We start from the raw sequence: 23,800 nt of genomic DNA, 5'->3' as shown, positions 1-23,800 counted from the left end.
TTCAACGTTTTACGTTTATAAATACTCAAGTTTCGGTTATAAACAGGCAACAAGCGTAACCTTTGACCCTTCTTAGCGCCGATTCAAACAAAATACTGTTGCTCGATAAACGTAAATTAAAATTATTTTGTTTTTAAATGTTTCAAGGTAAATAAAGATTAACGGTATGCTAAATAAAGTTTAGTTTTGTTGCATTTGTATAAATAGAATAGAATATGACAATACGCTGCTTAAAATAAAAGAAAAATTAGTAGTTAACTAAGAAGAATAAAATTGCTAAATAAAAGGAATATTAAAGAAATAGCCTATATAAATTTTTTTTTCTTTTGTATATATCTTTATCCTCGATGTGGGAAAGTCGAATGCGCGACTTAAACATAGAGTAACATAAGTTACTCCGACCCAGTCTCGAGTTGCCTGCCTGTGGCAGTTTGGGATATTATAGAGACTATAATTGCCCGGTAATTATGCTGCTGATTAAGTGCTGGCTCAGCAGGAGTTCATACCGTTTATAGCACCTTACTCAAGGGCGCTACAGCTTGAGATCAGTGGGGATTGAACCCACGACCTCATGGTAGTGTAGCAGGAGTTCTTATCACTACACCACGCTGCCGGTTCAATTCATTTTGAAATCCTAATTTATTTTTGTTTATTAGTAAAATTTTTAATTAAATAAATTACTTTTTGTTAGTTATTTAATTAATTTTATACTGTATTTAATAAAATTAAAAAAAATTATTTGTTTATATTTTGCAGAAAGCTATAAAACAAGTAACATAAAAAAAGTTTAAATTAATAATTTTTTATTTGGACTATCTGACTATAATGTCTGTGATACATCCAGGATCTTCAATTAATTTTGATGGAGCAAATCTACAACAATGTGAAGAAGAAGATTTACAACGAGAAGAAATTAAACAACAAAAAGAGGTAAGAACTTTTTTTTAAAATATTTATATAAGCCAATATTATTATATAAGCCAATATTATTAAAAAATATAAGCCAATATTATTAAAAAAATTAAAAAAAATTGGTATTAGAGCAATTTTCCATATTAATTTTAATGATGAAGGTCTTTTAACTAAGACTTGGATTATTGTAGTACTTTACTTTGAGTTTATCTTGTGAATGTTATGTCGCATAAATTAGCTTTTGTATATAGGCTATAGGTAGCTTATATTAAATTAGTAATTTTAAAACATGCGCTATTTTAAAGTACTTATATAATTATTGAACTAAAAACTAAAATAGATTTGCTTATTGGTAAAAGTTTAAACTTGAACATTGACTTGGTATAATTTTTGTATTAAGCTTTTTGTATTAAGTTAAATTTTGCATTGTATATACTGTTATTTTTGTTTTTTTAATTTTGTTGGTTGTTTGGAAAAAGTGTGTCATCATTTAAATTAAAAAATAGAAAATAATTATGGTTTTGCAGATTGTAAATAATACACATTAAAATAAAATATAAATTAACAGTTAAATTACGTAGCTCAACCTACCTTTATAGAATTTTGAAATTACAACAGTATTTATGATTTTTGCGAATTGTTATTTATTTTAAAAGTTTAAATATAAGTACACATGTATTAAAACAATTCATCTTAAACCTGTCAGCTTTATATTTAATCTAGCTTATATATTATACAATAAAATTTCTATGCCTTTTGTTCTCTCTTTATTGTAAATTTACACTGAGCTATTTATCAATTATTATACTTTCATAGTATAATAGAACAGGTAGCGTTATGAGTGGTACTTGATTAATAATGATGTAAAAACTGAAATATAATTGTGTGGGATTGTTGAGTGTTATGCTTGAGTATTGAGTAGATTTAACATTGAACATTAGAATGTTTAAAAACGAATTAGAAGATATAACTTTGTCATTGAAAAATGTGAGCACAGTATTAGTTTTTTTTAAGAATATATTCATTTGATTTGATCTATTATATTAAATATTTTTTATAAGTGACTGTTTTTTAAGTTTTTTTAATTTTATTTTTTTTAATTTTTAGCTTCATGAATTGTTATCTGCTGAGTTACCTGATGACTTGTTAGACGATGAATCTTGTGATTCACCAGCGCAAAACTCTTACAACTTAAGTGACAGATCAGGTCAGAAAATATAAACAATCTTAACATTTTAACTTTACTAAATTTCATGTGACTTATTTTAAAGATAAATTTTTTGTATAGGCCTAAAATTACATTTGCGGTTTATCAAATAATTAAAAAAACTATTTGCAGGAGCTTGGACTAACAGAAGTGTGGAAGAGGGGGAATCACCAGGACTGCAACAAAATCGATTTTATGGACAACAGCAACCTCAAGTGAACAATAATCCTCAACGAGGACCACCTGTGGTATGCGTTAAACTAAAAGAAACTACTGTGTTTAAAATTATAATAAAATTGTTTGGCCATTGCTCTTTTTATTATTGCCCTTTTTTAAATATATGCATCTAAATTTTATTTTTTAAGCCCTACAACATACCCCAATATAGTGGAAATTTTGAAGGTTCGTTTACTGATGCTGAGAAATGGCAGATGCAACAACACAATACTTATCAACAACAACTTCCTATTGTTAGTCTTAAAATAAGTTTATTTTTTTTAATGTAAACAACCGTGCCAATTCACATTAAGAATAACACAATTTTGCACAGTGTCAATAACTAGTTAATAGCTTACCCCTAAATGAAAATATAACTTAAGGCAGAATATTTTTAATAACAATTCTCTAAAGTTATGACAGTTTTGTTATTTGAGAAAGATATTAAATTCTTTTTACCATTTTGATTCTTTAAAATTTTTATTCAGAGAGACAACGGTGTTGGAGCTTACGGTTACCATGACCACTCATCGATGGATCATCCTGATGACATTTATCACTTTACCGAACGTCGTGAAGCAGAGGGAAGCGAAAATTTTGATGCCGTTACCGATAACAACGAGTATAATCGCTATGACGATAAGCTTTCCATGACCTTACCTTCACCCTATTCTAGAGGGTCAATAACCCCAGGAAAAAATGTTCATTTTGAGGCTTTTTCTGCCCCCACTTCACCCTATAATCATTACTCGGCCCAATACAGACAACATGCCAGAGAGGTTAGTGGTATACTTGTATTTAGTTTAGAGTAATTTTTAAAATATTATTCAATTTATTTGAGGATTATCTTTTTGTATTTAAGCATTTAAATATTACATAAGATCATAAATTGTTGGCAAAAAATTTTTTTTTTTTAATTGTTGGCAAAAAAAAGTTGTGTGTTGTTAAACTTTCAAAATGTCTTAAATAATTATGGTTATATAATATAATGAGGTAATAATTGAATTTGTGTTAGATGGCTCGCAGAGATTCACCAATCAAAGGAAATGAAAGTGTTGGATCAGACTATGTTGATGCAAGTGATGGACAAAGGCACACTCCTGGTATATGAATATTTAACCTTTTTAGACTTTTTTTTCATAATATTCGAAAATTGATTGCATTTTATTTTTAAGTATATATATTGTCTTTATAAATCGACACTACTTGTAAATTAATCTCTATTCTGAATGTTTGAATTTTCTTTAACAAAAACTGGTTCAAGACATTGCTTAAGATTATTTTTTAATATCAAGTTGTTAATCTAACTTTTTATTAAAATAAGTTTTATATTAATCTGTTTTTTCACAATACTCTTTACTCTTTTTACACACAGACCAAGATGTATCTCGTGAATTAAAACAACTTCAAGTTTTGTATGAAGCTCGTGGAAAGAAAATTGAGAGACTGACGCGGGAAAATGAGGGACTTATTGAAGATGCAAGTCGTGATAAAAGAATGCTAAGTCATCAACTAGCAATGGCAAAAGGTCGGTTAAAAATTTAAAAAAAAACATGAATATAAATATATTAAAAAAAAAAATAAAGAACAAGAAGTTAAATCTTTAAATATTATTGTTTTTTCGAACATTTTTTAATTTTTTAAAAAACTATTTTTTTAAAATTGTTTTTTTTCCTAGATGAGAGAAAAGGAGTTGGATTAAGTTTGGAGGAAAGTCAACGATTGTTAAATGAAAAAGATCGACAATTAATTGATGAACAAACCAAAGTTAAAAGCTTGGGGGTAGAACTTGAAGCTGCTATACAAGGAAAATCTGAGGTTTGTAAATTTCAGTCATTTTAAAATTTATTTTTTATGTATGCGATTTAAATTGATTTACTGGGACTATTTTTTTTGCGTTTTTGTTAATCTATTTCAAAGTTTTTTAAATTGGAACAATTTTTGTTTTTAAAATTAAAAAAATATTTCTGTTGTGGTAATTAGTTTAGTATTTTTTATTGCTGTAAAACATTATAAAAACTGGAACTTAACCTATTGTTTTTAGGACAAAAATGATGCATTACATTTTTTTATTTTTTTTTTATTTTTAAATTTAAATTAAAACTTTACAGATGATCAAAAAATTGGAAGTCACCGAACGGACAATGGAAAATCTTCATCAAGAGATTGTTATGCTTCAGCGATCAGATGCACTTGATCATGCACGACAACAACATGAGGCAGTTTTATCCTCGATGAACGAGAGACATGAAGGTCAGATGATGGAGGTTACCAAGATGTTGGATGATGTTAGAAGAGATGCAGATGAAAAGGTTTGAAATTTTGGTCTAAATTTTCCACTTTAGTGAGATGCTTTTCATTGAAAATGATTTTACAGAGTCAATATTCGACTGAAATCTACATGCCTGAAATTGTTTTTTTTACTGACATTAGGCCGTTTTTGATAATCTTATTTTACCCCACCTTTTTTCCTGGAAAATATTTTACTCTTTCCCTTAATTTAAAATAAAATCTTTACTTAAATTTTTAGAAAAAGTTGTGTTCAAAATTAGACTTTGGGCAAATGTTTATTTGGCCAAATAGTTTTTTATTACATAAGTAGGTATTATTCTAATCTAAATATTTTTTATTTTGTTTAATTTAAGTTGCTTAACTTACATTACTGTATACCTACAGACCAGGGTACGAATTAACGTTTAAAAAACGATTCGCTAAAAATGAGGTTGCATTTTTATAGTAATTATTAGGTTCAAGTCATAATCTTCATTTTTTTTGTAACACTTGACGCGTTGCGTGGCATTTTTAAAACGTAACTTATTGTTAAACAATCGTTAAGAATTTTTTTTTTAAATTCTTTTAAGGCTGTGTTATGCATTTAAAAAATTGCGCAACAACTAAACGATCTCGGGAGCGAAATTTACGCATTGCCAAAACATGGAAATTTATTGTTATTAAATGCCCTATAGTAACCTAAACTTATGCAGGATTATGATGATGTAATTAAATTAGTGTGAAACCGGTGTAACATAGATAGTAAAAATATATATACATGAGAGTTTTATCACTGCCTGAACCTTTTTTTGTTGATTCGCTATTTCTAATATATTAGTACAAAACGATTTGCTAATTTTAAAAAACGATTCGCTTTTAGCGAATAGCGACCCGTTATTTCGTTCCCTGCAGACTATTATAAAATTATAATTTCATACTTAAATAGCATTAAATGTGATTTATTTTCTCTTTGCTTATAGGATGAAGAAGTAAAATTGTTGCGGGGAAGATTAAAGACAGCACTGAAAGAATCGGAGGACTTGTTGTTAGAGAAAACTGAGACAATTAATCGACTCTCAAGAAACTTAGAAGAATCACAAAATCATTGTCAGGTGATAACTCTATCATATTTTGAAATAAAATTAATTTTTTTGTTTTAATAAAATATTATTTCATTAAAAGATTAAAAAATTCTGCTTTATTTTTTGCTGATTTGACATTAAATTGTAACAAACACAGTGGGTAAATACAAATTATTAAATAAAATAATAAATAAAATGTTAGTCGTACTTCTTCTTTTAAAACAGTTTTTAATTTTATTTTTATAGACTTTACTGGCTGGAAATGGTGAAAATGCATTCCTACAACGACAACTTTCAGATATAACTAACATTAAACTTAATTCTGAAGAAATTAACAAAAACTTGCAGGTCAGTTCCAATACAAAATCATTATCCATCATTTTGATTTTAAATTTTTTTTAACTACTTTTTCTTTTTTGTATTGTATTCTAAACATATTTGACTTCTTTATACTTTTTGTAATCTTAGAATATTTTTTTTATACTGTTGTTATACTTTTTCTACCCTTACTATAAAATATAATAAATTATCCTTTTTTTAACAATCTTTATAGAGGGAACTACTTGATACAAAAGAACAGTTAAACATATACGAGAATGCATTACAACTTGGTGTTAATATAAAGGGTGATCCTGCTATGGGAGATTCTTATACTGAACTCATGGGAAATATTAACCAAAAACTAAACTTTAAAACACCTAAGGTATATCAAAAAATAAAAGATTTTAAACCTAAAAGACCATAAATTTAAATTATTAATATTTTGGTTAATTATTATTTGTGCAAATATTTTTATAGAGTAAATAATTTGAAGTTGACTTAACTCTTTTAATATTTTGGGTAATTTTTTTTAGCAACAATTGATGTTGAACAAGAGCAGGAAAGGTGACGATTTAGTGTCCAGTTTAAGACACGAATTAGAAAGATCACTTCAAAATAACAAAGAAAAAAGAGATCAGGTAACTAAAAAAATGTTTTTTTAGTTACCTGACCTAGTTTTGTAAATAAAATTTTTGGCTAGTTACCAAAAAATTATGTTGTTAAGTTTTATTTTTTAATTGTTTATTCTTTGAATTATTTTTGTCTTGATATATTAGATAAGTGAACACCAAGCTGAAATCAGTCGATTAAAAGATGAAGCTAATCATTGGAGAGTTAGAGTTGATGAAATTCAACAAAAACAAGTGAGTAAAAACAAAAAAAATTGTATAGATAATATTATTATAACAAAAAAAATGTAAATTTTTAAAATTGTCATAAAAATAACCTGACACACAAAAAAAATATATAATATAGACTTTAAAACATTTAAAATGCAAACATTGTGTTTAATTTAATATTTTTGAAAAATTTTTTTAAGAATTTAAACCACCAACTCCCTACCTCTAACAACAATACCAAGTCACATGACCAAATCAGTGACCTGGAACATGACCTCCAGAATGCACTGGAGCGTGCAGAGTCATCGGAGCGAAGAGTCCAGATTTTGGAGGAAAGTTGTCAGAGTTTGAAACAACAAATGTGTGAAATGATCGACCAACATGATGTAAACAAACAAGATGCTGTAGACAGGTAAAAAAAAAAAGTCTTCATTTGGGCAACATTTTATGTATTGTGTTAATTTAGTTTGGATTTGTTAGGATATGTTACAAATATTGAATAAAAATTTTGTATTTTTAGTTTGAAATTTATATCCCTTTATAATTTTTTTTTAGCATATTAATGTTTTTTTCCTCTTTTTTTCAAAGTTGTTTTTAAGTAAAATAAGATTAATTTATGTTTTACATATTTTTTAATAAAATCTAGGAATTTATCATAATATAAACCTGAAATTTTAACTTAACCTTAATTATTAACAATTTTTAACAAATTTTAATCAGTTTTTAATAAATTAAACATTTCATGTAAGATGGCTTTTTAAATATATGTTCTATTATAAACAGATGTGAGAGAGCCTGCATGCAATTACATGAGGATTCCAAACAAACAATCAGAGATGAAATGTTAGCTGAACACGAACAACATTGTTATGAGTTATCTGTGGAACATAATGGAAAGATTGAAGAATTGAGGTAATTATCGGCGGTGAAATTTTTCAAAAATTTGGCGGAAAAAATTTAATTCGAGAAAATTGAATGCATGATTTTTGCAATAAAAATAATAAATTTGAAATTGCAAGTAATAACATATTTATACTTTATTGTCTTTAAGGCATTTTATACTGTTTTTAATTTTTTTTAGATATATATATTACTAAATTTATTTAAAGTTTATTTTTCTATTTTTATTAATTTTTTTATATAGGCCTACCTAAAATAAGGTTTATTTTATTACTTAATTTTTATAAAGTAATTTAAAAAAAAATTTGTTATTTTTCAAGAAATGAGATAGAAAAATTGGGCAATGAATTATCTGAAGTGAAACAAAGTTATGTTCATGTTTGTGCAGAGAAAGATTTAAATGCTGATAATATAAGAAAAGAAGTTGAACTTCAATTTGAACAAGTAATAAAAATACTTTGTTTATTTTTTTGTTTTATTTTTAAAATGAGATATGATGTTTTTTGTAGTTTTTTTTATAGGAAAGACTTTTTAAATCTTTTTTTATATTTATTTTTTTAAAACATTTTTTGACAATATTTTTAAAACTATTAATTTAACAGGACAAAAAAGATTTAATTGACAGTAACGACAAGGAAAAGGAAGTATATGCAACAGAAAAGGTAAAAAAAAATTTTTCTATAAAAAAATAATAATTTATTATTAGACAAAATTGTTGTTTTCTTGTAGGTTATATTGGCAAAGTCAGATTGGTTAAACGAACAAGCAAAAACTCTGGAGGAAATTGATAATAAAAAACAAGAAGAATTAATGGAAAAGTAAGCATATAAAATCTTTCAAATAACATTTTTTTGTATGTCAATGTGCTTAACACATGTGCAAGAAACTGTGTTTTATAAAATGCAAGATTTTAGGTTTGATTCTCAGTGTGTATATGTTGTAGTGTCCACAAGTTAAATATTTACAGTATTTAATTAAGCTAACCCAAAAAATGATTAAAAAAAATAGTTGATAAAAAAATATTAAAAATAGACCAAGGCCAATATGTATAACTAACTGCTCTTTAGCCCAAAAATTAGAGTTATAAATTTAGGAGTATATTTTTCAGTATTCTTTTTTGCATTTGGGTATTATTTTAGGATCACTCAAGTTAAGAAGGAATGTGAAAGTGAAGCTATGAGCAAATTGTTAGAGGAAAAATTAAAGTGGGAACAAACAAAGGTAGTTGTAACACAAATCAATTTTAATCTGTTTATATAAACTTTATGACTATGCTAATTATAACATAATAAAGTGGGGCATTAAAAATTTAAAAAGGGGGTAAAAAGATGCTAATTTTGGAAACAATATTTTTTTTGAATATTATTTTAGGAAAATGAGATAAAGTTAAGAACAGATAAATTGTTGTCAGAATACAAAGACGAAGAAAGGACAACCGCAGCTACATCCCTTGCTCAATTAAACTGGATTACTGAACAAGTAATATTTAAATAAATTTTTTTTTTAATTTTATAATAAATTTTGTAAAAAAAACTAAAGTTTATCTTTTTAGGTTGTATTTTTAACTCAAAAAAAAAAAAAAAAATTTTGTTAAATTGTTTTAAGCAAAATTCGAATAAAGTTGAACAAAAGAGAGTGGTGGAGGAAGCAATTGCTGAAGCAAAAAAAATATGGCTGAGTGAACATAACCAATCAGCTGAGAGTTTGATCAACGAGGCCACAGAAAAATTTAAAGAACAAATTAAGGTTTAGTTTTATTTTTGTTCTAGTTTATGATAATAATTTTTTTGTAATGTTGATGCATCTAAATTTATTACAATATAAAATATACCACCTACAGGAATCTAACTTGGGACGTCTTGTACTGTAGTTTTTTCTGCCTTGCTTTATTAAATATTTGTTGGTTTGTTTTAGATATTGGAACTAGAAAAAGAAAATGTGAGAGAAGAAATTTTGAGAGAATGTGAAATTAAGAAAAAGGAGAGTTTGAAGAAAAAAGAAACTGAAATGCAACAACATTTAAAAAAGTAAACAAAAAACTTGAAATCATCTACAAAAAATTAATTTAAATTTGATATTTTTCGATTTAATAAATTACATTTTGTAGAATACAAGATGAGCATCATAAAGAATATGAATTTTTTACCAAACAACATAAAAATATGTTGGAAAATTTTCTTAAAGAGGAAAAGGATAAAAGAACATCAGAAAATGTAAGTTTTACACTCAACAATTTTAACCCACAATACTTTTATGTTGTATTGTCCTGAATATAAACAGTGTAATCTACTGCTAAGCCAAAAACCAATCAGCAAATAAATTTTTGGGCAATTATAATCAATCATATTTCAAACTGGCAAAGTTACTGGAGACTGTGTTGTGGTAACAATATAACTCTATGTTTAGGCCAAGAATTCAACAATTACTAAGAATACTACAAAAAAACATATTTTTATATATTTTAAGAATATATATATTTATCTTTTTAATTGTTTTAGGAAAACACGGAGTCAATCCTAAAAGTTGACCATGAAAAAGAAGTACACGTCATTGAAGAAAGCAACAAGTTAAGGTACGTTAAAAATAGTTGTAAATTCATTCAGTCTTGTTTTAAGTTTGATTTTTGTATAGCAATCTTAATAATAAATTTTATGTAGTAGTTTTTTTTCTGGCCAAGCTGAAATTTAATCTAATGAACATAAATTTCAATATTATTTTAGTGCAGATGTTATGAATAATTTTTTTGTTTATTGTTATTTTAAGATGTCATAAATATGAGGTTGAAATTGAGAGGTTGTCATCTTCTTGCAATGCTTTAATTGAATCACAGAAAAAAACTAATGAAGCAATGAAGTTAAAACAACAGGAAGAAATGAACAAATTAAAAAGTAAAATGAAAGGTAAAAAAGAAAAATTTATGTCTATTTTTTAATTTTTTACTAATATAAATAATTTTTTAAATAGAAAAATAGTTTTTATTGTTTTATATAATTTTATTTGTGTTGTTTTTTGTTTCAGTTTTAATTTCTTGTTATTAAAATGGGTAAGAGTTACACTAATGTATAAAAAACAAATTTTGAAAACCAATTTTTCTTTTTACATAGATGAATATAGACGCTGGAAAAAAGAAAGAGCAAATTTGCTAAGCCAACTAGGAAACACAAAGTCACCAAATATTAGCCAATCAGCACTCGGCGAACTACAAAATATTTATGCAAACACTTTATCTTCAATTAAAGGTAAAAAAATATTTTTAAATGGCATGGCCTCTGAAAAAAAATATTGTGTAGTTATTTAGGTTTTGGCAAAATACAATTTTTGGCCAGCTGTCCTGTTGGATTTTTTTGATTTAAAATTTAAAATTTTTTTTCAGATGAAATGTTAGGATTTGTTAGAGATAGTCAAGTGCAAACGAGAGAAGCAATCAAGCGTGAGGCACGCAAAGAAAGAAGGAAAATTGCTGAAAAACTAAAATCAGCCAAAACTTTGTAGTTTTTTATCTTTCTGCATTGAACTTATTTTTTGAAATTGTGTTTTCTTTAATTTCTGTAGACTAAGTTTTTTTTTATATTTTTAAGACCTTTTTTACTGTACTTCTACATACTGATAGTACCGATAAAAATTTATATTTTTGTACTTTTTTATTTTAAATAAATAAACCATATTTATGGTTAAATAAGACCGTTAAGCAAATAGTATTGGTAAAATAAAGTCGAAGTGTAAAAGAAAACATAAGGGAATGTTTTGGTCAAATTGAGGATAAAAGTTTTAAATGAAATTAATGAACCTTTACAAATTGCGTTTTTCGAAAAAAAATTTAATCTCTCAAAATAAACGCACGTGATTTTTCTGTATAAAATAAATATAATAAATGTAAATTTTAATATTTATTTAAATATTTGTAAAATTCAGGTTCAAATTGTATATAATAGTAATTATTTTATAAAATGTTAGGCCATACAAGCAAGATTTTGCGTTCATTTTGTCCCCAAATCAATAAAGATTGTGTGTTTGCTTCACTAAATTTTAATGTAAGTTTTTAATTCATTTCGCTTTTTTTGTTAGTAATTAAAATATTGAATCTTCGTGTTGTTTTTAGTTTTAAACTACATCGACTATATAATACGTATTTTTATTGATGTTTTAAACTAAAACTCAAGTTATAATTTTTTGTAAATTTAAATTTACTATTATTGAAACTTTTTATCATTTTAGTTTAAATAAAGTTAAAAAAATATTTTTAAGCTTCGTTACCAACATGATTCGTCAACTTTATTTGATGAAAATAAACAAGAAGAAGGAACATACACAACAACATATAAGTATAAAAAAATTAAGTGGTCTAGCAGCCTAGTGGCATATCTGCATATATAAAAGTTTCTGACATTAAATAAATTAATACAAATAGTTTCTGTATTCTCGTTAGATTTAGTTGTTTGCCTGTTGTAGTATTACCAATTGAATTAATATTAAACAACATATATAAATATATATATATATTTATTATATATTACAAATAAAAAAGTCGTGAAAATGATTATTTAAGCATTATTAAAGTCAATTGTGATTACAAACATAGCGTACTCTATATATATATAATTCGACATTATATTAAATTATATAGCCTATATATTAAAACTAAGTTAATAATATGTGTAAAGTATATGTACAACTGTTGTTTTTGGTGTGCAAGTAAATTATCACTGGCAAATATTAGTTGTGAGTTGAAGCTAGCATTTATAATATCTATATATATATATATAATGTTTAATTTTTTGTAGAAAAAAGAGAAAATACACTTTTATAACTCCACATCCACCGTCTAAAGTTTTAAAGGTATTTTAAATCTTTTATCATTTTTGTTGAACATCTACTACCAAATACTTAGAACCTTATACAATAAAGCCAAGTGTTCAAATTTTTATACAACGCTGCTGTTTTAATATATAGGTGAAATACTTTATACTGAAGTGTAGTCTTTTTTTATTTTTTTAGAATGTAAATAATATGTCATCCATAATTGTTACAAACACTGAGATAGCGTTGGTTAAAATGACCAAGGATTTACATGTTAAGAAAATGACATCTAACAATATTAAATTGTCAAATTTAAATAACTCCTACCAATATTTTCGAATGGTAAGTAAAAAAAAATACTATCTAAGTCCATAATTCTTATTTTTTTTAGATGAGAACATACCAACTACTTCATAAATTTTTAATTTATATATATATATGTATACTTAAAGAAAAATTCCTGATATTACATTTTTAGTTGCATCCTATAGTCGAACAATGCAAAAGTAGTGACATGTGTATATTGGAATACACCAATTTACCCCCCTCCTACTCGTTCATTAACACGCAACAAAGGTGATAACTGCCTCCGTTTTTTTCACATTTGTTTACTATGTGGAAATTTAAGTTATTTAGTTAATTTTTACATAGAAAAGCATATATGTAAATGTAAATTTTTTAGTGACTGGGCTAAGAAAATGCACTATGCATCATTGCATGAAATATTAGGCTAACTTTCTACTGTGGCCATATTGTATATTAGCATTTTTGTGTAAGGCCTCATAAACTCTACAACTCCCTGCAAAAACTAAACCGTAGGTTAGGTATTGTACAACAGTCTAAATTTTATATCAAATTGTGCCTAGATTGCCTCGAGACTGGGTTTTGGGTAGCAAATTTTACCTTTTTCTATATCATAGATAATTGTATATGCCTAACTTTTTTATTAATTCTAGAAATGTTAAATTTATGCTGAGTGGAATGCTTGACAGTATAGAGGCACTGAAAGTTTATCAAATGACAAGAATTAACACTGCTAAACTTTTTAATTTAGCTTTCGGTTTGTTTAAATAAGTGTTTTTTGTCATCGTTTTTTTAAACTAAACTTTAAAGTTTTTTTTTGTGTATATCTTTATCTTTGCGCGACCTAAACATAGAGTAACATTTGTTACTCCAACCCAGTCTCGAGTTGCTCTTAGCAGTTTAGCATATTATAAAGATTATAATTGCCCGGTAATTATGCTGCTGATTAAGTGCTGGCAGGAGTTTATACCAATTATAGCGCCTTACTCGAGGGCACTACAGCATGGGAGCAGTGGGAATTAAACCCATGACCTCATGGTAGTTTTTTTATTTTGGTTTTTCACACATTGATAAAAGTAAATAATAAATATGATATACAATTAATATTACAACAATGCGACAGGAAAAAATTACAAAATCAATTTAATGATTTAAAACATGCCAAAAGTTTAATGTTTACATAAAGATTTTTAGTATATTATGGCATGGTCACCAAACCCAATATAAATTAAATTAATATTAATTATGATAAAATAAGATAATACACATAATAAAAATGAAATAAAGTGTTCTTTTACCACTACACCACGCTACCACTATTTAGGTATTACTGTAATAGTTTAAAAAATTTACTCTTTATAATTTTTGTACATAACTTGTGTTATTTTTAAGGTCAAAATCGAATATGCGGAAAAAATTTAGCGTTTGAAATTATAAGGAATGGAAAGTGGAAAGACAACGAAATAACAATTCCAGCAGAAATTTTAACTGAAAAAGTTTACGCTGATGGTCAAGAAGTAATTGTCAAGAAGCCACTTTCGAGTCCAGTCACTGATGCATTTTTGCAAGCCATCGCATTTTGGAGTTACCAAAAAAATCCGAGAGATATCGAAGCAGACTGATTAATTGTTATTTTTTGCATAATAAACTTAAAATTCTGTTTTTTTGTAAAAACTTACCTTGTTTTTTGTGTTTTTTTAATTAGGCAGTAAGAGTTTCTGCAATGTATGCAAGCATAAAATCAACAATCAGTATTAAACCTAAAAAAACTTTTTTTATTGTTTAAAAAATAAAATTGTTTTGTGAAGAAATTGAAAAAATGGGGATAAACTAAGTTCAAAGTTGATATAAAACGGTTCATTGAACAGCGTGACCAGCCAACTCACAACTTCCCCGAAAAACAAATTTTTTTCAAGTTTTGTTATTAAACATGTTAGTGCAAGTTAATATCGTTCGTTAAAAAGGATTATTTTTTATCTCATAGTTCAAGTAAATTAAGTTTTGTTTGTTTTTTAATAAGTGGTGATTAAACACTTTAACACATTCACATGGAGTTCGTAGTTCGATTCTCTGATGTCAGGATGTTACTTTCTGACAATATAATTTTTTTTTTTTTATGTATCTTTATTCTCGATGTGGGAAAGTCGAATGCGCGACTTAAACATAGAGTAACATAAGTTACTCCGACCCAGTCTCGAGTTGCCTGTGGCAGTTTGGGATATTATAGAGACTATAATTGCCCGGTAATTATGCTGCTGATTAAGTGCTGGCTCAGCAGGAGTTCATACCGTTTATAGCACCTTATTCAAGGGCACTACAGCATGAGATCAGTGGGGATTGAACCCACGACCTCATGTGTGGTGTAGCAAGAGTTCTTACCACTACACCACTCTGCCGGTCTTTTATTTTTTTATAATAAAATCAAAGTGCTGTTTTTGGCTTATAAACAAAACAAAAACAGTAGCTTTCGCTAGTTAAACAATCATTTGGGAGGTATTCATATCCAAACCTGCTGAGGGTAACTTGAGACTAGCGGACTAGGCCACCTGGCCAAAAGGTTACATAACCTGATTAAATACAGCATTTTTATGTCAATTTTTAAGTAATTTATCTTAGGTATATATGGCAAAACCCCCAAGCTCTTCAACTGCAGTCTGGTGCACTTCAAAATGTTACTACTACGTATAAATATGAAAAAATAAACCAAACAATTTTTTAAGAAAATGGTTTGGTTAAGCAGCCTGTTATTTTTAAGGAGGTCTGGTTTACAGACTCCATATCGTGTTACAAGAAATCGTTGGATAGCTAAGGGCTCTGAATACTTATTCAAGGATGACCCTTACTCTAAATTAATAAAAGGTTTTGACGGGGTGACTTATCTGCAATCTCAGCGCGTAATACGACTCGCCAAACAAGGGTGTACCAATCGACCTTTTTATCGGGTTGTTTTGAGTACGACTCGCGAGTCAAGAGATCATGAGGTAAACTTGAGTTTTTTTTTAGTTTTTTTTAGCTTTTAAGACCTTAACTACATTTTATTTGGTATCTGCCAACATTATCAAAAAAATATTTTATTGAATGGATATAACCTCTAAAAAACAAATTAAAAAAAAACTTTAATTTATTTTAAAGTGGGTTAATAGAAAATGTCTAACTGTCAGTAAAATGGTGTTTTTTCCATATATTGAATTTTGTTAAAATTCGTAACATTAGAATAATTTTCAGTAACTTTTTTATTTTTAACTTTGGAGATTCTTGTAAAATTATTTAAGCCATTTTTGTTTATATTTGTAGATTGAACAGCTTGGAAGCTATGACCCAATGCCAAACTACTTTAAAGAAAAACTTTGTTCTTTTAATTTTGAGCGAATAAAATACCATGTTGCTATGGGAGCTCATGTTGCTAAACCTGTTCGAAGGTTACTGGGTCTAAGTGGGTTTTTTCCCCTTGATCCAACTTTGTTTATTTTTGCTGAAGGTTTACGAAGACGAAGGACAATTGAACAATTATTAAAAGAACGGGAATTAAATGAACAATTAGATGAAGACAATTTAGAAACTAAAAATGAAAATGAACAAACTTAATCGCAATAAATTGAAAAAAAATTCGATAAAAACAACACACTATTGTTTGTTAAAATTTAAATTAAGTATAAACATTATGACAAAGACAGAAAAAAAATTATTTGTTGTGATAAATTACATACTATAACAAAACCGTCTTAACTTTTTATTTTTTTTGTTTTATAGGCCAAATAATCATGTTTTTAATTTCATTTATAACTACTTTATCAATTTTTGTAAGCATTGTTTACCTACTATTAAGAATTTATATCAAAAGAAAAAAAACAGATGGGTTAACAGTGGGATTTTTTCACCCTTATTGTAATGCAGGGGGAGGAGGAGAAAGAGTGTTATGGTGTGCAGTACAAGCTCTTCAAATAAAGTGAGTTTATTTGTTTATGTTCCCTAATTTTCTGCCCTTCATGTTAAAAGTTACTTTAAATTACTTTAATGAATGTATATGTAATAGAGCTTATTGTATGATATATATATATATATATATGTATCTTTGTGTATGTCCAAATTATAGGTCTACAAAATAATTAATACCGTCCTTAATTTAGCTTAAGATAATGTATTGTATATACAGGTTTACCATAATAACTTTAACATGAAAGTTAAAAGTCTTTGGTAATTTGGCAAAAATAATTTTATGTCTCGATAATCTGATTTATTCTGCAATAAACAGAGAATCTGATGTCTTACAATGTTGTTCACTGTGAATTTTTTAATTTTTTAAAATTTTAGATATCCTCAAGTTACTTGTGTAATTTACACTGGTGATACAGATGCTACATCGGAAGAAATTCTATCCAAAGCTAAAAAAACTTTTAATCTTTCCCCTCCAAAACCTGTCCAATTTGTGTTTTTAAACAAAAGGAGTTTCGTGGAAGCAAAAATGTACCCAATTTTAACCCTTTTGGGTCAAAGTTTTGGGTCAATGGTGCTGGGTTTTGAGGCATTGTTATCCTGTCCACCTGATATTTATCTTGATACGATGGGGTAAGTTTGTTTAATTTTTTTTTAATAATTTTACTTAGTGAGCATGTGTAGATAATACTGTGATTTGCGTAAAAGAGTTGCAATAGTAAATTTTTTTTTGTATATATTTATATCCTTGATGTGGGAAAGTCGAATGCGCGACTTAAACATAGAGTAACATTAGTTACTTCAACCCAGTCTCGAGTTGCCTTTGGCAGTTTCGGATATTATAGATTATAATTGCCCGATAATTATTCTGCTGATTAAGTGCTGTCTCGGGAGGAGTTCATACCATTTATAGCCCTTACTCAAGGGCGCTACAGCATTAGATCAGTGGGTATTGAACCCACGACCTCATGGTGATGTAGCAAGTGTTCTTACCACTACACCACGCTGCCGGTATTTTAAATAATACTATTACTTATTTGTAATTAAAACTATTTTAATTTTTGTAAAGAAATACCTTTTCAAAATCTATAAAATACCTATCTGGTTTTTAAAGGTATGCTTTCACTCTTCCTATATTTAAATATATTGGAAAATGTAAGACGGGATCTTATGTTCATTACCCCACCATAAGTACTGATATGCTTAATGTTGTTAAATGCCAAAATGATTCGTTTAACAATAGAAAAATTATTGCCAGAAGTAAAGTGCTTACTCGAATGAAACTGTTTTATTACAAGTGAGTATTTATAATATTTTTTTGTAGAATAACTGACATTTTTTTTAAATAAAGTATAGTATATAATAAAAAAATTAATACTGATACCATTTTTACCAGTACCATTACTTTTTATTAATTTTTTATTAATTGAGATAGATTATCTTTTTTATTAAAAACTAATATTAAAATTTAATTTTTACCAGAACATTTGCTTATTTGTATGGCAAAGCTGGTAGTTGTTCTGACACAGTTATGGTAAATTCATCGTGGACTAATAACCACATTAAAGAACTGTGGAAGGTTAAAACACACCGGGTATTTCCCCCTTGCGATATTAAAGACTTTTTGGAAATACCATTGGAAAGAAATTCTGATTTTTCGAAAGCAAATATTATTTTGTCGATAGCTCAATTTCGTCCGGAAAAGAACCATTCATTACAAGTAAGAATAATTTGATTTCTTTTTAAGGAACACACAATTTTGGGTGAATCTTAAATAAAACTATTGCTGTAGAACTGATATTTTTGTAAGTAAAATACAGTAGGTTATTAAAGTTTTTTTATGCTATAAAATACAATTATTAAACACCAAAAGTTTTACTTAAATACATTTTTTTTGTATAAATTTGTAAATTAATACTTTTTTCAATTTTTTTCCTTTTAATCGTAGATTATGTCGTTTAAATCATTTTTAAACAACATAGATGGAAATGAAGAAAAATATAAACTTGTGTTAGTGGGTGGTTGTAGAAATAAAGGAGACGAAGGTATGTTTGTGTTTTGTTATGTCTTGTTTTAGTTTAAACAGGCTCAATTCAGTGTACATAACTGATATAAAAATTAATTTTCAATTTTTTTATGATAAAAAATTTCTTTCGTAAAAATTTTAATGAAAATTAAAACTATCGCTTTCCACATTAAAAAAAATAGGCTACTATGTTTATTGTTTATTAATGGTATTTTTTACGAATGCCTTAAACTAAACTTTATCAAGCAATAGATAAATTTTGTACTTTATCATCCTTCGTTTAGGTGCAAATTAAAAATATATTATTATAGCATATAAAATAATCTTTAAAATTTTTTTTATTTGAAGTGCTTTGTTAAAATTAAATTTTTAAATATTTTAGAACGTGTCCAGAAACTTCAAAATTTATCAAAAGATTTGGAAATTGAAGATCTCGTTGAAATAAAAACTAATATTCCATTTGATGAACTAAAAGAATTATTGTCAAAAGCAACTGTTGGAATACATACAATGGAAAATGAACATTTTGGAATCGGTTAGTAAACAAAATTAGTTTTTTTTTTTTATCTTTTGTTTTTAAAATCTATTAATGTTTGGTATTTTTTTACATTTTTTTATATTTTTTTATACATAGAATAACAACAGTTACCCCGACCAAGTTACAAGTTGCCTTTGGCAGCTTCGGACATTAGATTATAATTGCCAAATAATCAAGCTGCCGATTAAGCAGCAGAAGTTTATACCATTTATAGTGCCTTACTCAGGGGCGCTACAGCATGAGAGCAGTGGGGATCAAACCCACGACCTTAAGTAGTGTAGCAATTGTTCTGACCACTACACTACGATACCAGTATTGTTTATTACCATCTGGGTAGAATATTACTACAAAAATATTTTCTATTACTTTATTAATTTTATCTTATACTTATGCAAGGAGTGGTTGAATTTCAAGCTTCAGGAGTTATTACTTTAGCTCATAATTCAGGTGGACCAAAAATGGATATAGTGCAGGTAATTATTTAACTTTTAATCACAAACTTATTCAAATTTTTTTTTTAAATTTACATTTAAAAAAATTCTTTTTTTTTATCTTAAAAAAAAAATTATTATTTAAAAATGGGTTATTAATATTGTGTTTTACATAGCAAAATGATGAAGTTGGTTTGCCATGCACTGGGTTTTTAGCAAACGACGTCGAATCTTATAAAAACGATTTGGTTAAAATTTTTCAAATGTCACCTTCGCGAAGAACTAAAATTGCTGAGTCAGCAAGAATTTCTTGCGAACGATTTAGCGAAGAACATTTCTGCAAAGATTTTCTGGAAACAACTTCAAATATTATGCCTTTAACGTTCGATAAAAATAAATAAATTTACAAAGTGTGTATATATGCATTCATATAAATAATATATATACACACATGCATTTGCTATGTTTAGATGTGCACTTAATGAGTTAATTGCAGTACCACTTCTATATTTTCTATACTCTTTTGTTTATTTGCAATACATTATCTCTTTACCTAGCAAAAAGGTCAATTAATGCTTTGGTTTACAAAATTGTTATGTCTACCCTCTTCTCTCTAATGCAGTAGTTTTTAAAACAACCAACTATATTCTTTAAAAAAACATTCAATAAGCTTTTAGCTTCATTATTTTAGTGCTATAAAATCCAATCCGAGATGTCTCGTATTTTTGAGTCGTCCCATATAATGTAACGAGCAATTTCTCCATATGTTGTGTTTAAAACTGACAACTCTTCAATAGTTCGTTCAGCTTTTCCATCAACACTGGGCATAAATCTAAATAAAGGTTGGTCTAGTAAGTTAAGAAATTAGTTTAAAGGCTACATTACTTAAAAGTGACGGGATTTAAAAAAAAATTAAATGTAGCGAAAGAATTTACTCGTTTGGCTGGGCACTCAGTATTGTTATTTATAGGCCTACCTTGAATACAAATGCACTGAGTAATTATTTCTCCAATTCCAAACTTTCTGGTACAACAAGTCGACTTCTTCCCAATTTGGTCTCAGCATGGTTTCTTTCACCACAGCTACTTCGCTTAATGGAAATAGTTGCCATAACGACCAAGGCACGAAACACGAACTGTCACTCCACCTGTTATATATAATTGTATATAAGGTCTTTTGCTAATAGCCTAATAAATATTTGGTAACCAACAATAGCAAGTTTTTTCTGTTTTATATTAGGTTGTTATAAGAATGTGCTGTTATATATCTTTTTATGCAACTTAAAACACTTTGTCAAAATTAAGGTTTTAGGTCCTTTCATTCTGCTGTGGCATTAGTAATCGAGGTTAAGAAAACTATCAAAGTACAAAAGTTTAAATTTTTACCTGGAATCGTTGAAATTTCTGTATTCCCAAAACCACCTCTTTAAAAACCAGGCCTCTTTGTTGGCGATGATTATGCTATTTGCTAAAATAAAGATTATTTAAATGTTAAAGATAATAAAAAAATGATTCTTTAACGGAGGTTATTAATTTAGTTAAATATAAAATTATTTGTCATTCGTTAAAAGTGACGTCATATACCTAATGCATCATAATTTTCCTCGCCAATCACAATCTGATTGTTGCGGAACGTATTCAAAGATTTTAATATAATAACGTCATCGTCCATATAAATTCCACCGACTTCTAATAAAATTTCTAATCGAGCAACATCAGATTGGTGCTCAACTTTCTAAAAAAAGATTTGAAAATTTTTCAGACCGAAATATTTCTTTTCAAAACCTTTTTAACTTAGTCAGTGTTTGATAAATCGTTTATATTTTTTTATAAGTTAGGGTGCGACTTTATTACAGTTGCAATAAAATTTACATGTTTTTATTTTATATGTCAAGTGTTATTTTACCTCTACTGGTTTTCCGAAAATCGAAGTAGGCGGCGATCGTCGTACAATTTTTAGCCTCGAAGCAGCATTAGTCTCAAAGTTGTCCCACAAAAATCCTTTCGGCTTACAGTTCGTGTGAAATAATATCGCATCAGGATTGTGAATTTTAAACGCACTTAACATGCTAAACAAAAAAATTAAAAACAACGTAAAATTGAGCTATAGTAAGACTACATGAACCCTGTGATCTTACATATTTTATATTAATTAGTGTTCTTAGTTATATATAGTTAATTTTATTGCAAACTATATATGTTAACCTGATGTAATGATGTATTTTGTAAGGTCTGCAACCGAACCAAATAAAATGAACAAAATTCGGTATTTTTAAAAAGTCGCTTGAAACTATGTCTTCAACTACCTTTAAAAAATTAAAATAAATAAGTTGTAAAATATATTCTTTGCTATTAAAAAAAAAAAAATTTTTTTTTTAAATAAATTTTGTAAGCGACAGAATTGTAAACAAGAAAAAAAAAACAAACTTTTACTTACTTCCATTAAATCGTCATCATTTAACAGACTTCTTCTTTTTTTGTCGAGTTCTAATTCTTGTAGAATAGCCGCCTCGTCTACATACATTGTTTCATCTTTAATCATTAAACGAGGGTTTGGTCTTTGTATATCATTCTACAAATATAAAAGTTTTATGTTATAGATGCATATTGCATTGGATTAATTAATATTTTTTTATATTAATTTATTTTTTTTAATATACTTTTATCCGAGAATTAATATTATGCTTATGCTCAAGAACACACTTAAGTATGGCGAAAAAAGAATTAAACTATTGGACTAAAAAAATTAAATTTAGTTTTTTTTAAGGGTTTTATAGCTTTTTTTACCGCATCACATGATATTAATTAGGGGTTGCTGGTATTAGTAATTTCCTTGTATATTTTTGTAAAATATTCACCAAAAAAAATTTTACCGTGTATTTTTTTATTTCGCTTGTCTTGTTTGATCTCTTAATCGAGTTGTTGACGTCATCGACAAAATGGCGGGTTTTTATCGACTTATATTCTTTCACAGTTACTTCGAGAATTTCGTTTTTACTTTTTAATCTAATTCTTACATTTTCCTCATTTTGTTTTGGTCTGATTGTTGTTCCATGGTCACGGTTTTGTAGTAAATTTAAAAACTCTTTTTCGTCGTAAACTATAACTTGCTCTTGAGGCTGAGTTATGATTGATTTGTGCTCTAGATTACGGTCACCAGGAGCGTGCGTGGTTACTAAGTTGTGTAACACGTCGATAACAATTTGTTTTTTGTTAGTTTCGTTTGGTTTAATTTTATTTTCGGCAATTTCGTTACTTGAAATTTCGATTCGAAATTTGTCTTCGGGAATTTCGACACGGATGGCATGTTTCCAGTCACGTGACACCATGCGCAAAGAAGCAAATATTTGACATAAGATGTAAAGGATTGCCACAAGGCAAATCACTCCAAAACGAGTCGAGTTAAAATTTTTAATTAATCTAAAACAAGATCCTACTTTAGACATCTTTGAAAAATATATTTATTTATGATTATTGCAACGAAGTTATACTTTTACTAATGTTTAAAACAATAAGCAGTCTTATTCTTAATTGCCATGTTACATTTCATCAACTGCCTTGCTATAAAAAATAGGTTTTAAAACTTTCAAATAATATTAATTGAGGCTTAAAAGAATGATACTTTTCTGTAATTGAAAAAAAAGCTTTATTATAACATTCTTAGAATAAACTAAAAACGTTTTTATAAAGTTAAATAATTTTAATATACAGCCTCACCTAATTGCTTTTCATTAAAACTTTTTTTTAAATTAAAATTGTCTAGGGGGCTTTATTTTTCAAATATAAGCTACAACATTTCAATAGTTATTTATCTAAAACCTGTTCATTACTTAAAATTTTGCGTTATGACTTTTATTTTCAAGATATGCCCCGAGGTAATGTTATTGTAGAACGTCGTGCAAGTTGATAGTTGTTACTTGTTGAAAAAATGAAACTGTTGAATGCGATCCAACAAACACCTTTTGTGTTTCAAAATAATTAAAACATTTTGACCAACTTGTTTTTTTAATGCGCAGTTATAATTA

General features: G+C 27.3%; 5 protein-coding genes across 6 annotated transcripts; 4 read left to right on the top strand and 1 right to left on the bottom strand.

Moving 5' to 3' along the window:
• Positions 1-761: 761 nt before the first annotated feature.
• On the top strand, positions 762-11,562 carry LOC145742044 (centrosomal protein of 152 kDa-like). Of its 2 annotated transcripts, none has more exons than XM_082559785.1 (28): positions 762-930; positions 2,020-2,119; positions 2,252-2,367; positions 2,485-2,589; positions 2,824-3,114; positions 3,351-3,438; positions 3,711-3,863; positions 4,014-4,153; positions 4,447-4,647; positions 5,587-5,718; positions 5,935-6,036; positions 6,242-6,391; positions 6,543-6,647; positions 6,786-6,872; positions 7,049-7,260; positions 7,632-7,760; positions 8,069-8,192; positions 8,351-8,410; positions 8,478-8,566; positions 8,888-8,969; positions 9,120-9,227; positions 9,354-9,494; positions 9,663-9,775; positions 9,856-9,961; positions 10,247-10,320; positions 10,512-10,648; positions 10,853-10,987; positions 11,122-11,562. In XM_082559785.1, exons 1-28 carry the CDS (start codon positions 826-828, stop codon positions 11,238-11,240), a joined length of 3,504 nt encoding a protein of 1,167 aa, XP_082415911.1. In that variant the 5' UTR covers positions 762-825; the 3' UTR covers positions 11,241-11,562. The 2 variants fall into 2 exon arrangements, with proteins under 2 accessions (XP_082415911.1, XP_082415912.1); XM_082559786.1 differs by lacking the exon at positions 762-930 and adding an exon at positions 1,807-1,899.
• An 87-nt stretch (positions 11,563-11,649) lies between these two features.
• On the top strand, positions 11,650-14,595 carry LOC145743386 (uncharacterized). The gene is made up of 7 exons (XM_082561331.1): positions 11,650-11,779; positions 11,994-12,070; positions 12,530-12,584; positions 12,744-12,887; positions 13,024-13,121; positions 13,502-13,605; positions 14,241-14,595. Exons 1-7 carry the CDS (start codon positions 11,696-11,698, stop codon positions 14,468-14,470), a joined length of 792 nt encoding a protein of 263 aa, XP_082417457.1. The 5' UTR covers positions 11,650-11,695; the 3' UTR covers positions 14,471-14,595.
• A 163-nt stretch (positions 14,596-14,758) lies between these two features.
• Positions 14,759-16,597, top strand: LOC145744125 (small ribosomal subunit protein bS16m-like). The gene is made up of 2 exons (XM_082562238.1): positions 14,759-15,829; positions 16,143-16,597. The coding sequence occupies exons 1-2, from the start codon at positions 15,572-15,574 to the stop codon at positions 16,431-16,433; spliced, it is 549 nt and encodes a 182-aa protein (XP_082418364.1). The 5' UTR covers positions 14,759-15,571; the 3' UTR covers positions 16,434-16,597.
• LOC145744124 (GDP-Man:Man(3)GlcNAc(2)-PP-Dol alpha-1,2-mannosyltransferase-like) lies at positions 16,521-20,911 on the top strand. Its single transcript, XM_082562237.1, has 8 exons — positions 16,521-16,794; positions 17,160-17,414; positions 17,896-18,078; positions 18,264-18,501; positions 18,730-18,826; positions 19,190-19,342; positions 19,742-19,818; positions 19,953-20,911. The coding sequence occupies exons 1-8, from the start codon at positions 16,610-16,612 to the stop codon at positions 20,175-20,177; spliced, it is 1,413 nt and encodes a 470-aa protein (XP_082418363.1). The 5' UTR covers positions 16,521-16,609; the 3' UTR covers positions 20,178-20,911.
• LOC145742357 (uncharacterized) lies at positions 20,394-23,221 on the bottom strand. Its single transcript, XM_082560138.1, has 9 exons — positions 23,032-23,221; positions 22,649-22,950; positions 22,213-22,347; positions 21,981-22,081; positions 21,682-21,844; positions 21,360-21,510; positions 21,162-21,243; positions 20,753-20,923; positions 20,394-20,608 (listed from the first exon to the last, which is right to left on the bottom strand). Exons 1-9 carry the CDS (start codon positions 23,219-23,221, stop codon positions 20,470-20,472), a joined length of 1,434 nt encoding a protein of 477 aa, XP_082416264.1. The 3' UTR covers positions 20,394-20,469.
• Positions 23,222-23,800: the final 579 nt, after the last annotated feature.

This window comes from Corella eumyota, chromosome 2, assembly GCF_963082875.1.
Source record: "Corella eumyota chromosome 2, kaCorEumy4.1, whole genome shotgun sequence".
Classification (NCBI taxonomy): Eukaryota; Metazoa; Chordata; class Ascidiacea; order Phlebobranchia; family Corellidae; genus Corella; species Corella eumyota.
This window is presented reverse-complemented; position numbering and strand designations above follow the sequence as displayed.

Coding starts and splice junctions, on each gene's coding strand:
- LOC145742044 (XM_082559785.1), top strand. CDS start 826: ATGTCTGTGATACATCCAGGATCTTCAATTAATTTTGATGGAGCAAAT. Junction 3,864..4,013: donor TCAACTAGCAATGGCAAAAG/GTCGGTTAAAAA, acceptor TTTTTTTCCTAG/ATGAGAGAAAAGGAGTTGGA. Junction 8,193..8,350: donor TTGAACTTCAATTTGAACAA/GTAATAAAAATA, acceptor TTAATTTAACAG/GACAAAAAAGATTTAATTGA.
- LOC145743386 (XM_082561331.1), top strand. CDS start 11,696: ATGTTAGGCCATACAAGCAAGATTTTGCGTTCATTTTGTCCCCAAATC. Junction 12,071..12,529: donor ACATACACAACAACATATAA/GTATAAAAAAAT, acceptor AATTTTTTGTAG/AAAAAAGAGAAAATACACTT. Junction 12,888..13,023: donor CCTACCAATATTTTCGAATG/GTAAGTAAAAAA, acceptor TTACATTTTTAG/TTGCATCCTATAGTCGAACA.
- LOC145744125 (XM_082562238.1), top strand. CDS start 15,572: ATGGTTTGGTTAAGCAGCCTGTTATTTTTAAGGAGGTCTGGTTTACAG. Junction 15,830..16,142: donor GCGAGTCAAGAGATCATGAG/GTAAACTTGAGT, acceptor TTATATTTGTAG/ATTGAACAGCTTGGAAGCTA.
- LOC145744124 (XM_082562237.1), top strand. CDS start 16,610: ATGTTTTTAATTTCATTTATAACTACTTTATCAATTTTTGTAAGCATT. Junction 16,795..17,159: donor GTACAAGCTCTTCAAATAAA/GTGAGTTTATTT, acceptor TTAAAATTTTAG/ATATCCTCAAGTTACTTGTG. Junction 18,502..18,729: donor AAAAGAACCATTCATTACAA/GTAAGAATAATT, acceptor TTTTAATCGTAG/ATTATGTCGTTTAAATCATT.
- LOC145742357 (XM_082560138.1), bottom strand. CDS start 23,221: ATGTCTAAAGTAGGATCTTGTTTTAGATTAATTAAAAATTTTAACTCG. Junction 22,348..22,648: donor GCGAAATAAAAAAATACACG/GTAAAATTTTTT, acceptor TTATATTTGTAG/AATGATATACAAAGACCAAA. Junction 21,511..21,681: donor TTTTCGGAAAACCAGTAGAG/GTAAAATAACAC, acceptor ATCTTTTTTTAG/AAAGTTGAGCACCAATCTGA.